The 17,898-nt window shown below is 44.3% G+C and overlaps 1 protein-coding gene across 2 annotated transcripts; it reads right to left on the bottom strand.

The window, feature by feature from the left end:
- Positions 1 to 9,309: 9,309 nt before the first annotated feature.
- On the bottom strand, positions 9,310 to 17,548 carry TUBAL3 (tubulin alpha like 3). 2 transcript variants are annotated; one of them, XM_077896442.1, is made up of 4 exons: positions 17,455 to 17,548; positions 13,575 to 13,818; positions 12,031 to 12,183; positions 9,310 to 10,680 (listed from the first exon to the last, which is right to left on the bottom strand). In XM_077896442.1, exons 1-4 carry the CDS (start codon positions 17,455 to 17,457, stop codon positions 9,740 to 9,742), a joined length of 1,341 nt encoding a protein of 446 aa, XP_077752568.1. In that variant the 5' UTR covers positions 17,458 to 17,548; the 3' UTR covers positions 9,310 to 9,739. The 2 variants fall into 2 exon arrangements, with proteins under 2 accessions (XP_077752568.1, XP_077752569.1); XM_077896443.1 differs by lacking the exon at positions 17,455 to 17,548 and adding an exon at positions 16,282 to 16,417.
- Positions 17,549 to 17,898: the final 350 nt, after the last annotated feature.

Below are 17,898 nucleotides of genomic sequence, written 5' to 3'. Positions count from 1 at the left end.
CCAATGGCTTCTGCAACCCCGAACTGGTTCCAATTCCTTGTCCTTCATCAATGGGCTTCACATCTCTGAGCATGGAAAAGGGGAGGTGAAGGAGGGAGGTGGATGAGTCCCATCCTGATGTCTCCTGTGATGGAGAGCTTCTTGGAGATCCTAGGAGAGCTAAAGGGAGGCTCGGGAAGGCCAAGCTGGCAGGACACTGCCAGCCGTCACCCAAGCTAGAGCCATGCGCTTGGCCTGGTCCCACCCAGGAGGCAGAGCCTAGGTCTGCTGTAGGATGGGCACCAGGTCAGGTGGGAAGGGAGCTTTCAGTTACCCCCCTTGACACCCCAAACTCCTCCATGGCTGAGCATGGGGCCACTAGGCTGTTAATAAGGGTTCATTGGATCGGAAGTAGCTACCCAGCTGATGCCAGGCCTGGTGGGAGAGGCCGGCAGGGGAGGCAGGGCCTCTACTCTCCATGAGCCCGGACGCTGAGTGATGATCTGAGAAGAAGCAACTTCCACCAGGGACTGTAGAAGCGCTGGACTGCAAGATGATAGCAACTGGTGTAAAAACTTATATGGGGGGTTTAGAGATGAGAAGGTTTAATATGAGCAGAAGCTCACTAGAAAGGGGCATCCGCAAGAACTCTGTGGCCTCTGGCTGCAAAACCCGAGGGCCAGATTCCCAACCAGGGACTGTGGGTCTGCTCCCTTCTGTGTGCAGATAAGTCACAGTCACAACAGGAACTTCCGCACGCGGCCGTTACTTCACAATAAACAACACACGCACCAGCAGCCAACGCTAGGCAAAGTCTGAAGACGGACACGTGATTAGATAAATGCTTGCCAGTCATATAACAGGGACCAAAGGCTCCCTGATCAAATGCATAGAGCTGCTAAAAATTAAGAACAACCCCTCCCCTCCAAATAAGCAAGGACATGAATAGATCTCTCTCTGTCTCTCTCTGTCTCTGTCTCTCTCTCACACACACATTCAAATGCTCTTTGCAAAAAAATAAAAAATAAAAATAAAATAAAAATAAAAATAAAAAAATAAAAATAAAAAAAAAACAAATGCTCTTTGCATGTATGAGAAAATGCTAAACTTCATTCCAATGAGAACTGCCCTCCCAACAATTTCTCACCTACCAGATTGGCAAAAGTCCCTAAATATGACCATTAACCTAGACTCCACGGGTAAGGCGAATAGTCACCCTCCTCCGTTGCTGCCTGGTGGGAATATAAACTCCAGAGAGGCAATTTGGAGGTACCTATCAAAATTACACATTTATTTTTTTTGAGATTTTATTTTTTAAGTAACCTCTACACCAACATAGGCTCTAATTTACAAGATCAAGAGTCACACACGTCACCAACTGAGCCAGCCAGGTGCCCCTACAAACTCATTTTGCCTTTAACTCAGCAACCCTGCTTCCGGCAGAAATTACTGGACAAAGTAAAACTGGATATTTTTTTAAACAGTGAGTCAAACATGAGATGAATGTGTAATGTTTGGTTTTCCTGGTACATTCTTCCTCCAGGTAATCTGCATTCTCTGTATGTCGCTTCCTCCACGTCTTTGACAAATGCCTCTTTCTCACTGACCATCCTCCTCTCCTCTTACCATGGTACTCTTAAGAGGACCGACGCTCAAAAAACTGAAAATGCAGCTTGTTTCCATTCTGGAAAAGGCTCTCAGAGCCTTATCTGTGATTTATTTTTTTATAATAAATTTATTTTTTATTGGTGTTCAATTTACCAACATACAGAATAACACCCAGTGCTCATCCCATCAAGTGCCCCCTTATCTGTGATTTAAATGTGAGCATAGACATAGGTTTAATGAACTAGGAATTTGCCAGAACTGGTCCCAGCAACAGTGGGAACACACAGGTTTATGTAGGAGCAACCCAGCATTCGCTGTCTGAGCTCCCGACTCGGACCCTGACCTGAGCGCACGCCGAGGCCGCAGGGGGCTCACAGTCACATCAGTGATGCCCACGAGGACAACAGCCACATCCACAGATCCCCAGTGATCCCCCTTCACCCTTGACTGTACTTTGTGAAATCCCTGGGGAGGCGGAGAGAGAACTGGTGTCAATCCTCTTATTTTATTTTTAAGATTTTATCTCTAAACGAATTTCTATACCCAAGGTGAGGCTTGAACTCACAACCTCGAGATCAAGCGTTGCACACTCTACCCATTGAGCCAGCCAGGTGTCCCAATCCTAATTGTTTTATAAGGAAGGACCACCCCCCTGCCGCCCCATCCCCTTTGCCTTCTCCTCAGTGGAGAAGAATACGTACATAGGAAAGGAACAACCTCCCCAGCCACAAGAATCTAACATTCCAATTTAGTGGCAAGAGTTGAAGAGTATTTTAGGAGGATATGACAAGCCCACGGCCATCCCTGGGTGCCACAGCAGGCTCCAGGTACACAGGATGCAACATTGTGATTGAGGCTTTGGTGAGTCCTCGAGGCACAATACCTGTCACCTGCCCAAGACACAACTGGATAACTCTGCAGGGCAGATGTCCACAAACAGGTTGCTTCACGCCCACAAGCCCAGTCCGTTACCAAGTGACCTGTCTCGGGGCAGGCGACTTGGCCTCCATTCCTTATCAAGGATGCCCCGTGTCATGACAGTCCCGAAGAGGGCTGCTCAGGTTTTCACTGGTCTGCGTTATTGCATTTTGTGGAGATTACTGATGAATTTGCAATCCTCAGAGGTCTTCAGCAAAGTCTCACTGTGTAGACTCCCATCCGAATCATATCAGGGAGCCCCCCGGATCCCATGCCCTAGAACTGAGAGTGCCACGTGCTAGAAGGTCTAGGAGGGCACACCCAAAGACAAAGGCTGATAGAACTGAGTTCAGCTGACATATTATATAATAAACATTTTTAAAAATTAAAAAATAGTAGGTTCCTAACTAGTCTTAGAATTTATGAGGGACTGTGCTGTGTTAGCACTGAGGACACTCCTCTGAAGTGGATTTAAATTAAATAATAATTATTATTATTATAATGCTTTGGCTGTATCCATAGAGAGACTGTGGGATGAATGATACCAAAAGGACTCTTTCCTTGTCAAGGGTCAGTAAGATTCGTGGGGCCAATGAAAATACTAGTGTCGCTTCATCACGTCCAGGAAAGGAAATCCCATCATGGAAAACAATTTTAAAAAGATGTGATGAACACAAAAGCATATGAGCTTCACAGGAAAGTTTTGGAAGTGGGTTTTTGGGGGTGATAATAATGATTTCACATCAGTGAAAATTCTCAACACAATTTCTGTTGGATTATTTGTGTTGATTTGAACTCCTTTGAAAAAAATGTCGAAACCCTCTTTTAAAAATAAGACAAGGCTCAAAAGCCAAGTGAGGCTGCTCAAAGGAGACAAGACCAGTGAATGGATGAAGTGATCTCTAAATGTCCTACCTCGTAAGAAATCTGAAAACAAACACCAACCGCAAGTGAAAGGGCCTACTTTGTGACAGTGGCATGACTTGACAGCTGTAACCAAATAACCAGGGAAAGCTGAGGGACATTCAGCATTCAGTCAGATATTTAATATAATTCAAAAAAATGGAGGATGCACAAGTTCACAAGAATGTAGTATTAAACTAAAAAGACAGTTGCATATGTTAAGAGCCAAAGAAGTACAAAATCTTGCCAAATGGAGGCAAGATAATAAGGATTACAGATGAATTCCAGTCTGACTTGAAAATTAAGTAATCACATTAATCTAAGCATGGGCCATCAGACAATTTGTTATATTAAAATAAATTATTGGGGCAACCTGGGTGGCTTAGTCAATTAAGCGTGTGCCTTCAGCTCAGGTCATGATCTTGGGGTCCTGGGATTGAGCCTCATGTCGGGCTCCCTGCTCAGCGGGGAATCTGCTTCCCCCTCTCCCTCTGCTACTCCCCTACTTGCTCTCTCTCTCTCTCTCTCAAATAAATAAATAAAATATTTTTTAAAATTGTTGAGGTATAATTGACATGTACCATTATGTCATTATATTAGTTTCAAAGGTACAACATAATGACTCCCCCTTGTTCTTTAATTAATGACATTCCCATCACAGACTGTTCCTAGGGTTGAGCGTGTTCCATCAGAACCTGTCACAACCTGGTGGATGTCACTAAGAAACCTCCGTAAGCCGAGAAGGCAAAAGACAAAAACATTAACTTGGGAAGGAAACCCCGAACCTATGGGATGACCCAGTATTTTCTTAAAGGTAAGCATGCTTCATCCCAGGAGATCATTCTCCCCACTTCCTCCCTAAGCCATTATTCGCCACCTGAACCTCACATCATCATTTGGTCACCCCACTGCCCATTGTTGTTACCATTCACCAACGCCTGGGTCAGTACACCTTGTTTCCCCATCACTTTAGCTCTCAGCTCATGAGTCTCTTGGACACCATTCCTGCCTTCATGGTTTCAACACACGTATAGATGACCTGTCCAACATCCTGGGTCTCATTGCCACTCCCTGACCCTGACCAACTCACTCCTAAAGTCACACTCCAGACTTTGCCATTACACCATAAGCTGTCCAACTACCCCTCCTTATCTCCCCAGCTTGCTCCTTCCAGGAAGCCAACCCCAAACATCTTCCAGCCTCACTGAGACCAATAATCCTTCAATCCTCAAAACTGCCCTTCACTCTTTGCCAGTGTAAATGCTGTGATCAATCATCATCACTGTACCCCTGTAGACACCTGTAATTCCCCTGTTCTGCTTCTGCTTTGCCTTATGGATTAAACCCCCATGAATTCACTCTACCCCCCTGTCCCTGTACTCTGAAGCTGAGCATGCACACACCCATGTGCACACACAATCACCAATCCCACTATGCAATCCTGACAAGCTCTTCATGCAGTGCAGCAGTGACATTGCATTTCCTTACACTCCCACTCCTACTACCCTAGACGTTCACTCATTTTCCTCTCTCTTCCAACCTCACATATTTCTGCCCCATATCCAATCTTAGGTGATGACTTTGCTTTTCATTTCACTTAGAAAATTGGATGCTTCTGAGGCAAAATTTCATAAAATCCCATCACCGCCTTCACCTACGCAAAGCGTCACTATCCACAAGCTCTCTTTCTTCTCTACATTGGATGCACCATTGGTGCTCCTGTGTCAGGGACAGCCCTGTGTCATGCACAAAGTTCCCCTCCCCTCCCCTCCCCTCCCCTGTTGCCACCTTAAGACACGGATCCAACAAGTCTTCTTTCTTTCTCCCACGTCATTGGCATTACCCCACCTGCCATTCACATCAGCACAAAAACCCACTGTACTTTTCCTACATCATACCAAACCCCAAAAAAACCTTGACTGCCGTTCCTTGCAGACAGTAGCCTATTACTCTGCTTCTTTTACGGCATTCTACTTTTGATCCATTTCTCTCTTGGGAATGAGTGTCTCTCATTCCCATTAAACCCACGCTATCAGGCCTCCATCCCTACCCTTCCACTGAAACTTCTCATCAAGGTCAGAAAAGACTTCCACATTGCTAAATTCAATGGTCAAGGGACAGCCCTCATCCTTCTTGACCTGTAAGCATCATTTGACACAGTGGACCACTAACTATCTCCTCCTTCACACACCTTTTTCCAATTGACTTTCAGGACACCAGAGTGTTTCCCTTCTTCCCCACGGGCTGCTCCTCTAGATCTTCCTTTGCTGGTTGGTTTTCCTGGTACATTCTTCCTCCAGGTAATCTGCATTCTCTGTATGTCACTTCCTCCACGTCTTTGACAAATGCCTCTTTCTCACTGACCGTCCCCCTCTCCTTTACCATGGTTTATTTTTCCCAACTGTACCTATCACCTTCTAACATCTGATATAATTCAATTGTTGTTTATGATCTTTCATACCCACTCCCATCTTCACTACTGTATAAACTCCATGAGGGCTGGGATTATTTTTGCTTTATTCAACATTATATCCCCAGTGGTCAGAAGAGTGAGTGGCACCTGAGAGGTGGCCAGTGAATAACTAGTGAATGAGTCAATTAAATAATGTAGTAAAGTTCTTGCGACAAGGAATCCGTACATATTTAGCATTTAAAGTACAGCTTTTCTGATAGTTGAGTATAGAAGCGTTTAGGCTTATAATTCCGATTTTAAGATATGTGAACTGAGTGAATGATTTATATTTGTGATCTTAAATAAAAATCTTACTAGCTTATAGGTGGTTTGGAGTACTTGAGCATGCTTAATCAGCATGTTTATAGTTTCACTTATTAGATTTTAAAAGAATTACTTCGAGTACTTGTGCAAGTCTGTTGGACAAAGCCCTTAAAAGAAAACAGAATATATTAAATTTATAAATGCAATCTAAAATATTTAAGAGCAATCTTCTAAGATTGCAAAGGAGATGAAAAATTTGTGTGTATTCCCTTTAAAAGCGATTAAATTTGGTAAGCTTAGAAATGATCAGATTCTCATGCTGACCTTAAAAGTGTAAGGAATAATTAGGTTTTGTTTTGTTTTTTAGAGAGGGAGAGGAGAGGGAGAAAGCAGGCTCCACGCCCAACACGGAGCCCTGGTGAGGCTGGATCTCACCATCCTGAAATGATGACCTGAGCTGAAATGAAGAGTCAGATGCTTAACAAACTGTGCCACCCAGATGCCCCCAAATAGTTTTTTTAATCTTAATGTTAGTAGACTATTAATTTTTGAAAACAAGAGAAAACCTCTGAAGTCTTTTTTGAGTGTATGAATACACACAGGCACTCGCTTGCACACCCACACACACGAATTTCCTTGAAAATAACAGAACAATTATGTGACCTGAGGGGGTTATTTGAGCATTCACTAGTGCCCTCTGGTGTCTGAAGAGAGAAACAACAAATGCTCCTAAAACCAGTAAAAATCTAACATAAGTTCAAAGCTCTCTGTAGGATATGTACATGAAAATATATGCATAATTCATTAGTAAGTATTTACTATAATATTTCCAATTAGTGAGAGATTTCATAGTGTATCCCAAGTACCCCTAATCCTGGGGTGGGAGTAAATGGATGCCCAAGAAGCTACATGGAACAGGAGAACTAGGTTTGAAGTATTACATCACTCAGCCACAGAAGGAAAGAAGGAAGCAAGCAGCAAGAAGGAGCAAAGGCAGAGGAGAGAGAAGAACAGGTGCTAAAAGGGGCTGGGGGGGGGGGCGCTCCAGTTTGGATGGAGTGCATGGCAGCACAGTGAAGGATGGCACTGGGGATTTAAGTTGGAACTAGTGAGGACAGGCTCTGCACACCACGTGCAGGAATTTTTTTTAAAGATTTATTTATTTATTCATGAGTGATTTAGAGAGAGGCAGAGACACAGGCAGAGGGAGAAGCAGGCTTCCTGTGGGGAGCCCGATGCAGGACTGGACCCCAGGACCCCAGGATCACAACCTGAGCCAAAGGCAGATGCTCAACTGCTGAGTCACCTAGGGGACTCCATGTGCAAGGATTTAGACCTCATACTTAAGAAGTTGGGAATCACTAATCCTTTGAGCAAGGGGGCAAAATAATTCCGAATGTCATCGCAGGGTGGTGTGCAGGACAGGTCAGGAAGGCAAAGGGAAAGGTGGAAAAGCCTTTGGGCTCTAGTGGTGCTAGCTCTGGGGAGAGGGTGTGAAGGCCTGAGCTAGGTCGGCTTCTATGGGAAGAGGAGGAAGGGAATGGATCCATTACAGAGGTAGAATGGGTAGGACTCCTATAAGTAGAGAGCAAGAAGACAATCAGAAGACAGTCAACGATGACAGTGTTTTAGAATCTGGGAAGATGACATAAACAAGAGAGAACACCAGGGGAAGAGCAGATTTCTTTTGAGGAGAATGGTAAGGTTTTCTTGGACAAAGTTAAATTTAAGTGTAGGCAATACATCTGAGAAGGTAGGTCCAGCAAGTAGGTGGCAGTTTCAGTACAAAACTTGAGAGAGAAGGAGAACTTAAAGTTTTCACAGTGACCCACGTGGAGCTGATGTGGTTGTGGACAAAGTAGCCGAGGGCCACAGGAGAGCATCAAGCCTGCCTCCATCAGAGGTGGACGAGTTGGAAGAGGAGCCTGCAGAGATGCCAGGTGTAGTGAGAGAACCAAGTAGAGCTGAAGGAATCACAGGACAAGTTTCAAGAAAAAAGGAATAACCAAACGTTTAGGGCAAAGAAATCTGAAGGCTGAGAAAGTCTTTGTTTCAACAAATGAGGTATGATTGGTGATCTTACAGGTAAAGTTTTCAGTAGAATGGTGGGGAAGACGCATCACAAACGAGCAGTAAGCAGAAAATAAGGCATGGGCATCAGACATATATTCCCTAGAGAAGCTTGACAGAGAGGAAAAATGTGAGGATCCAGGATCAAGTCCCGCATTGAGCTCCTACGAAGAGCCTGCTTCTCCCTCTGCCTGTGTTGTGGCTCTGCCTTTCTCTCTCTCTTTGTGTCTCTCATAAATAAATAAATAAATAAATAAATAAATAAATAAATAAATAAATAAATAAATCTTAAAAAGAAATAGGACACTCAACTTTATGCCTTCAGCCAAGGCTTTAGTGGCAATTCCCCTCAGATGTCTACCTGAACCAAAAGCCCTGACCATGTTGAGGCCAAGAGAGTACAAATGGAGGACTGCAGGGTAAACACCGGAGCTGAATGAGGCACTTGGAAACTACCATTAGCTCAAGAGCAACCCCCAAGCCCAAGTGAGCACCTTTGTAGTGTCTAGTTCTCCCTGAATCCAATGATTAGTCAGGTAAAACATCATGGATAATAAAAATGTGACTGATGGTTTTAATGCATTTATAGCTATGTGTTTCCATTCTAAGTTATAACTTGTTTGAAAGTGGTATAGTTTAATACCAAAAATGAATTCCGTTAAGTGTTTTTTAAGCTTCAAACTCTTAGGTCATGCCCCCTCCAACCCCTAGAGCTTCTGTAGTGAAGCTCAAGAATCTGCATTTTTAAAAAATTTTTATTTTTTAAATTTTTTTAAGTAATCTCTACACCCAACACGGGGTTTGAACTTACAACCCTAAGATCAAGAGTCGGACACCACCCACTGACCAGGCAGGTGCCCAAGAATCTGCATTTTTTTCCTAAATGTCTCTACTGGTTCTGATGCAGGGCTCTGTTGGCTACACTTCAAGAACATCTTTTCAAGGACGGGGGTGGTGAGAGAGATCCCTTTCACCTTCTGACCCATAGGAACACAGATGCACATTTTTGAAAGACCCAAGAATATTCTTGTTTTTGTTTGTATAAAAAGCAAGCTGAGACTGTAAGGCCTACATTTGGAAGAAAGAAAAGAATGATACTGAACATGTTCATTATTTAATCAATGTACAAAACATAGCCATGGGGGAAATAACATTATTATGTGCTGTTTTATACTTCAGGAAAGGAAAAGCAAAAGCACTGACTTGAGGGTTTCATCGTCTTTTGTTGAAAAAGCAAAGAATAAAGCTAGGTTTCCATTCGGAGAAAAAGAAAAAAACAAAAAAGAAACATGGACAGGATCCAGAAGCTCAAAGGACCCCAAACGTAGGAGGTTCACAGGTAGTTGCGCTGAACTAGCAGACAAGGAAATCCGAGCTCAGTGTTGATACTGACCTATTCAATGTAGTGTGGAGCTTAGGGGCTTGCTTGATTTGGTTTCCAGTTTCTTCCAATCAGGGAAACTCTACCCACCAAGAATAGATAATGTCTTGAAAAGAAAGCATGACACTTCAACCTAACACTCATTCTCCCTGACCACGTTTACATCAGAAACTTCGCCCCATTTCTTCATAATCCTTCTCCAGGGCAGCCAAGTCTTCCCGGGCCTCTGAGAACTCGTCTTCCTCCATGCCTTCTCTGGTGTACCAATGCAGAAATGCCCTCTTGGCATACATGAGGTCAAACTTGTGGTCCAGGCGGGCCCAGGCCTCCACGACAGCCGTGTTATTGCTCAGCATGCACACGGCCCGCTGGACCTTGGCCAGGTCCCCTCCTGGCATCACCGTGGGTGGCTGGCTGTTGATGCCTACCTTGAAACCAGTTGGACACCAGTCTACAAACTGCACAGAGTTCCTGGACTTCATGGCTGCAATGGCTGAATTCACATCTTTGGGGACCACGTCCCCTCTGTAGAGGAGACAGCAGGCCATGTACTTCCCCAGGCGAGGGTCGCACTTGACCAGCTGGTTGGAGAAGTCAAAGCAAGCAGCAGTGATGTCGCACACAGAGAGCTCCTCACGGTAGGCACTCTCAGCGGAGATGATGGGGGCAAAGGTTGTCGTGGGGAAATGTATTCTCGGATAAGGAACCAGGTTGGTCTGGAATTCAATGAGGTCCACATTCAAGGGCCCTTCAAACCTGAGGGAAGTAGTGATGGAAGACACTGCCTGACCTATGAGCCTATTAATGCTGGCGTAAGAGGGACACTCGACACCAAGTTTATGGTGGCAGATGTCATAGATGGCCTCATTGTCCACCAAGAAGGTACAGTCCGAGTGCTCTATGGTGGAATGCGTGGTGAGGATGGAGTTGTAGGGCTCCACTATGGCAGTGGAGATCCTAGGGGCTGGATACACAGAGAACTCCAGTTTCGTCTTCCTGCTGTATTCCATCGAGAGCTTCTCCATTAGGAGGGATGTAAATCCGGACCCCGTGCCTCCTCCACAGCTTCGGAAAACCAAAAATCCCTGAAGTCCACTGCACTGCTCTGTCTGAGGAGGTGAGAGGAGATGTGAGAACCGGGTCAAATGAACCTAGGAGCAGTGGTAGTGGGAGGTCAACAAGTTCCCCCCCAAACAAACAAAACCTTCAGAAAGGACGGATGTACCATTATTAACACCATCGTAACACACGCAAGTGGTTGGTTACCTCTGGGGGTTGGGGGGGCACTTTAGAATTTCACTCTAAGCAAAACAGAAATATTCAGCTGTCTGTAGCTGCCCTCCCCAAGTTTATCTGCATGTGACCTAAAGCAAGGTCTTTCTCAGTAATGAAGAAAGCAAAATTGCAAACTATTGAAGCAACCTATCCCCCCACTTTCCTCCCCAACCCCCGGCCCGGGAGATGAAGTACCTATCGCTTCTATGTCCAATCTACTCTGGGCTAAAAGACATCGGGTTCCTTGAGGATTACACCAGACACCGAAATAAGCACTAGACAAAAGGGCCTCCAAAGGCAGGTCCTTAAAGAAGAATTAACGGTCAGTAACTACAGTAACCAATCTCCAGGTAGGATGTGCCTCCTGTTGACTTCATGAATAATGGATACTACTGGAAAAGGACCAGGTTCAGGATGCTCTCTCTGGAAGCCTGTGCTGACAAGGTGAGCCATGAGGAGTTACAGAAACAAGAGTAGAGGAGGGGGCTAGTCATTATAAAGCAGGTCATCCTGCCATTTGTGGCAGCGTAGGTGGACCTTAAGGGCATTATCCCAAGTGAGAGACATCAGATGCAGAAAGACAAATACTATATCATCCCATTCACATATGCGGAGTCTAAAAATGTCAAACTCATAGAATCGGAAAGTGGAACGGTATCTGGCAGGGGCTGTAGGTCAAAGGACACAAACCTCCTGTTAGAAGATGAGTAAGTTCTGGGGATCTAGTGGACAATGTGGTGACTTTGGTGAACACCATGTTGTACGCCTGAAAGTTGGTAAGAGTGGATCTTGAATGTTCTCATGCCCCTCCCCCACACACACACATTGACTGTACTGTGGCAATCACTGCGCCATAGATGTGTATCAACTCATCACGTTGTACACCTTAAATTTACAGGGTTGGGTGTCAGTTATCTCAATAAAACAGTGAAAAAAAAAACAAAATATTTCCTCATAAGTCTAAAAAGAGAGTAGGTGGGGCTGCAGTAAGGGTAAAGGTTTCTTTCGCCCTTCCTACAGGACAGAGCCTAACCAAGGCCAACAGCAGGATGCTTCCCAGCTTTGAGCATCTGCGGGAGAGGCCACAGTGGTGATGCAGGTGGGAGGATGCGCTGGTGCTGTTGGGAGGGCAGGTCCCAGGCCTTGGGGTCCTGCACCCGCTGGGGAGAAAGGGGGCCACTTGCCAGCTTTCGGATCCTCTCTAGCACAAGATCGATGATCCCTGACCCCACGGAGTAGCGACCGCGGGCATAGTTGTTTGCAGCGTCTTCCTTCCCACTGACCAGCTGTTCTGGGTGGAAGAGCGCACGGCGCGGGCCAGCTCGAATGCCATCTGCAGGAGGGGACAGGAGGTCAGTGCTCCATCCATTCGGCTGCCACCCCTTCACCAATTCCTGCACAGCCCAGCACCCTGCCCACACATCCCCAGTGTTGCGGTGAAACAAGGGCTTTACACCACTGGACTGGCCTCCCTAGTCTACAAACAGGGTCATCACTTCCAGATAGATTGAAAGTCCATCCTCCCATCCTATACCCTTTATTAGTTTCTTGTGGCTTCTGTAACAAATTACAACAAACTTGGTGGCTTAAAGCAAGAGGAATATTTTCTCTCACAGTTCAGGAGGCCCTAAGTCCAAAAATCAAAGTGTTAGCAATGCTGCTTCCTCCAGGGGTCCCAAGGAGAAGCTGTTTCACTCCCCTCTCCTGGCTTCCTCCTGCTGGACATTTGGGGAGCTCCTCGGCTTGGGGCTGCACCACTCCTGCCTCCATCATGCATGTCCGCTCCCCCTGCCTGTGGCCCCTCTTCTCACAAAGACACAGACTACTAGAGTTAGGGCCGACCCCAACCCAGTAGGACCTCAACCTCATATACCCACTGAGACCTTATTTCCAATAAAGTCACATTCTGAGGTTCTAGGTGCACACAGATCCCATCATGCACACTGTGACACTCTGGCATTCTAAGGCGAGTATTTCTATCTACAAATAGCCAACTGAGTGCCAGAAAAGTGGGGAAAAGTAGACCGACCTCAATTATTAGGAGTATGCTTTAGCAGAGAAGGTGTGACCAGCTCCAACGCCCACCCAACTCGAAAGCAGTTGATATAAACACAACCAAAACTCTTTCCTTCATTCTAAAACCATTCCAGCTGCCTTTGGACAAGATCAGCTGCTTTCACCACTTCCAAGGCTAGATTATAAAAATGCCATGGACTTCAGCTTTGTGCTCATGAGATGCTTGCTCTTAGAGCCGAGCGGCCACACCATGCTTCTGGACAAGATACTACAAAGTCTGCCATTAATAATCATAAAATTGTACTGATTTCCCCACAATTAGAAGATGTGTTTGGCTCCTTGTCTCTTTGGAATCATGCTCAGGTAATGCCAACTTTCAGATTCTTTGTTGGAACCCTCTAGCAACTGGTCTTCAAATTCAAGAAAAGATTTAATCTTCTGTCACAACAAATGTGTGTGGAGAAACTAACAAGGTTTGAATTTGTTTCATCACACAAAAAAAGAAGACTACACTAGTACTCCCTTAGGGTATATTTCATGCCGATCACCTTAGGTGGTCATGAGCGAACTTCTAGATTTAAAAAAAAAGTCCCTATGATCCTATTCAGATAGATTCATGTAACCTAGTGATCCCATCCACTGGTACTGGATTTGTTAGCTTTGATTGTGGACCTGGTTAAGTACCGTTGAATGCGAGTCTTATGTTACCTATAACAGTGGGCTCCAGATCCATGAAGAGTGCTCGGGGCACGTGCTTCCCAGTGCTCGTCTCACAAAAGAAGGTATTGAAAGATGCATCTATATGCTCCATGTTAGCATTTTCCAGCTGATCCTTTTTACTGTTGAGAACAACACCATCTGGCTGGATTCCATGTTCCAGGCAATAGAGTTCCCAGCAAGCATCCCCAATCTGGATGCCAGCTTGGCCAATGTGGATGGAAAGGCACTCCCTCTGAAATAAGCCACAGGAAGTTAGAACTAAATAGTCTTCTTAGATAACATGAGCTTGCTCACTCAGTAATTCTGCTCACAAGCAATAGAAAGCAAGCTAGCATAAGCCAATAAGAGAAATGTACGATAAGGCTAATTAATAGTATCTCATAGAAATAAAAAACCAGGTACAGGTATGTTTTAAGAACAATTGAACCAAAAACTCCAACCTTACTGAAAGATTTCTTTCAACAACATAACTTAAGTATTTATTGTGTAACAGGCCAAGAGTGAGGTAGAAATATATATACATAATATACTATATATGTATGAAATCAAGCTGCCTCACCTAGAAAAATATCAGGTAGTTACTAGAAAGGGATAAAACCAAAGATAAATGTATAATCTTGATATATATTAAAACCCATAGCACTTAAATTGAAGATGTTACCTTTTCATATATTGAGATTTTATATTACTATTCATATGTGCTCTAAATAAGGAAGGATGGAACATGAGAGACTCGTAACTCTGGGAAACGAACTGGGGGGGTGGAAGGGGAGGTGGGCGGGGGGTGGGGGTGACTGGGTGACGGGCACTGAGGGGGGCACTTGATGGGATGAGCACTGGGGGTTATTCTATATGTTAGCAAATTGAACACCAATAAAAAATAAATTTATATTAAATAAATAAAAAAGGAAGGAAGGAAGGAAGGATGTTCTAATCATAAAAGTAGTGGAAAATTTACCAAGGAAATGTGTAATAGATTTAACAACCCAAAGTTGTAAAATCTCAATACTGTAATAAACAAATAAGAATAATGATGTATATAAAGTGAGTTATGTATAGTCCTTCATATTAAGGTCTATCAATAAGGCAATTTTATATATATTAATTTTTAAAAATGCTTGAGGGGCACCTAGCTGGCTCTGTTGATAGAGCATGCTACTCTTGATGTCAGGATTGTAAGTTCAAGCCCCATGTTGAGTATAGAAATTACCTAAAAATAAAATCTTTAAAAACCCAACCGTATACTTGAAATATCTAGTAGATAAATAGGCAAGTAACATACACAAATGAATTATTTTGAAAAAGAATCTAAAATGCAAAGATTTAGGCACAATGGCATTCACAGCATTATTGTTTATAAGAGTGAGAAGCAAGAACCAATCTACATTCATTCATTGTTGGGCATTTGAAGAACAGTTAGGCAACCCTTAAAAGTTTACCCTCCAGATTTTTTGACATGGGAAAAGCTTATGAAAAAAGATGAAGTAAAAGGTATGTAAGTCACATAATTATATATTAAATGAAATATCAAATATATTAAAAATAAGCATAGAAAAAGATCTTTAAAGTACATCAAATATTAACTTCAGTTCTATCCGGACAGTGATCTTTTTCCTGGTTTAAACTCTACTGTTTTCCATCACTGTCATCAGCCTCCACTCTCCCATCCCACGTTTAAATCACCATTCATATCTTTTTTTTTTTTTAATTCACGAGACACAGAGAGAGAGAGAGAAAGGAGAGACACAGGCAGAGGGAGAAGCAGGCTCCCTGTGGGGACCCCGAAGTGGGACTCCATCCCAGGACCTCAGGATCACGACCTGATTCTCAACCACTGAACCACCCAGGCATCCCCACATCTCTCTTCTTAAAGACCAACAAGTTTGGGTCATTTAAACAGACACAAATATCTACTCAACTAAGAGAAGTAAAGAAAAGGTTAAATCCTAAAAAAACATAAGAACAGCAATCACCAATTCGAATGTGGTTGGGTTTTGGTTGCCAGCGGGCGTAGGACAGGTGTATGCAGGGGGGCTCACGGGGCGAGCAGCGTGTTCTCCGCATCACTGGGACCCTTCCAGCTGTTAGCCTGTGAGCCGGTGGGCAGCCCTGCCCTCGTACAGGCTGCTCTTTTCCTGGACAAGGTCTGAGATTCAACTACGAAAAGACCACTAGTCCAGGGAGGGAAGGAGGGAGGGAGCTCTGGCCAGTCACAGCCCTGCAATGCGACTTGGATTCTGTTCTTGCTCCGCTGCATCAAGCCCTTATACCTCATCTCCTTGATTCGCCAGGCCTAACACAGCCCTCTTTGCTTTATGAGGAATGCAAATTCACCACCTGAGTAGAATTTCCTCCTATTTCCTTCCCGTGTAACTATGGGTCTCTCATGACAAAGGCGGCAAATTTGTCTCATGACAAATTTCTCAATTCAGAAAGCACCTCGCTTAGCATCAACCAGTGTTCCAACCTCTGTCCGGCACAGGAAAAAAAAAAAATCAAACAACATGTTCCAGCATAATAAACAGGCTTCTAACACACTTGTCTGCAAAGCATGCTTTTATTCCTCCCACACCTGCTGGACTGCAAATGATCTCAGTACATCAGATACTGTAATCAGATCAAAACTCCCTAGATTTAGGTAAAAATGCTGAAGGGGGGAGCATTTCAAGATTTTCACATCATTTAAGCTACTTACACCTCAATTTCTCTCTGTCCTTTCTGAACAAGCCAGGAATACTTGGCCCAAGAAGGATCAATCACACCCTTCTTGGTTTGAGAAGCAGCTGAGTTTATAACACGACTGTGTCCCAGAGGACAGAAGGTAATCTTCACCTTCCTCTCTTAGCCGGTCCCTCCTTTGCAAACTATCTGTTAAATATTAGTCACACTATAAAGTAAGATTGTAAACTGCGCATTCTGTATCAATATTATAAATCGCAGCATGTTAGCTGCAGCAAGGTCAATCTGAATTACTAGGAAGGCATCATTTTCTAATTAACGTTTTATTTTGAGATAAGGAGAAGTCGTAGATTCCTAGATTCAGATGCGGTCCTAAAAAAGGGTAGGTATCTTGCAAGACGCTACAGAACAGTTTCACACCCAGGATACCGAAGTTGATTCAGTGAAGACGGGGAACAACATTTCCCTGACTGCAGGGACCCCTCTTGTAGGAAGGAATCATTTTTTTCAGAGCAGAACAGCTTCAGCATCCTTAAAATGTTGGGGAGAGAAAGTCCAAGGGGGATGAGAACATCAAAGATGAGAAAGCACTATGAAAGGCAACTTCCATTTAAGAATTTAAAATTCTAAGATACCAAAAATTACTGTGACAGACACATAAGACATTAAAGGAAAAGTGGATCTTAAGAGAGGATCCCCAAGGAGGAATTACCGTAAGTAACTAAGTTTCCTGTTGTCTCCTAAGAAGGAAACTCGAGAGGATGTCCCTGCACTTTACCCTGCCATGCATTTATGAGCTTTAGCAACAATGACCCGGGTCTGAAGTCCCCAGAAACTCTACAAGCGTAACTAAAAGTGAAGCAATGGATTTCTACAGAAAAAAAAAAAAAAAATCAGCACAGCAGGTCTACGACAAATGTAGACCTAAGGGAAAGAGAGGTTCTTGTTTCAACACTTGAGTTAAAAGCAGTGGAGCACTACACACCCACCAAGTTTTCCCCCAAAGCCGCAAAACTACAGCTGGACGGACGAGAGCTTATCCAAATCTTGATAGAAACAAATGCCCCCTTGCCGATTTCTTCTCTGGATTAAGAATTTATGAAGGGCGAGGTTAGTGGGAGAGGACCAAATCTGGGGAGTACCCTCAGCTAGGGCTAGGGCGCTGCCAGCTGGGGACACAGCCACTTACCATGCTGATCCGGAGATGCCCCCACCGGGCCGGCAAGGACGAGTGAGCGGGGCCCAGGCCGACTTTATCACATCTATCACAGGGCAGGAAATGACTCCACCTGAGGGCCGAGGCACCTGCTTCACTTAAAGCCGTACACGCCCCTCTGCTGCTGCTCTCTGTCCCCCAGGGGACCTGAACCCCACTCCCCCCGGGAGAGTCTGTGCACGGCCACCGGTGGAGCTTACCCAAATCTACTTCCACCTTAAACTCATTTTTTGTTGCTGTTAAAAATAACAAATGTCTCCTTCCAAACATCCTCCTGTATTAAGACTGTGTCAATTATATGGTCTATGGTCTCATTCATTTGGGGAATATAAAAAATAGTGAAAGGGAAGAAAGGGGAAAGGAGAAAAAATGTGTGGGAAATATCAGAAAGGGAGACAGAACATGAGAGACTCCTAA

Source organism: Canis aureus, chromosome 5 (assembly GCF_053574225.1).
Source record: "Canis aureus isolate CA01 chromosome 5, VMU_Caureus_v.1.0, whole genome shotgun sequence".
Lineage (NCBI taxonomy): Eukaryota > Metazoa > Chordata > Mammalia > Carnivora > Canidae > Canis > Canis aureus.
Note: the sequence above shows the minus strand (reverse complement) of the source record. Positions and strands in the feature narration are given on the sequence as shown.

Excerpts from the sequence above, each read along its gene's own strand:
- TUBAL3 (XM_077896442.1), bottom strand. Across the intron at positions 12,184-13,574 it reads TCTGGAGCCCACTGTTATAG|ATGGCATTCGAGCTGGCCCG; the intron begins GTAACATAAGAC and ends CCCCTCCTGCAG. Across the intron at positions 10,681-12,030 it reads GAGGATCCGAAAGCTGGCAA|AGCAGTGCAGTGGACTTCAG; the intron begins GTGGCCCCCTTT and ends CTCCTCAGACAG.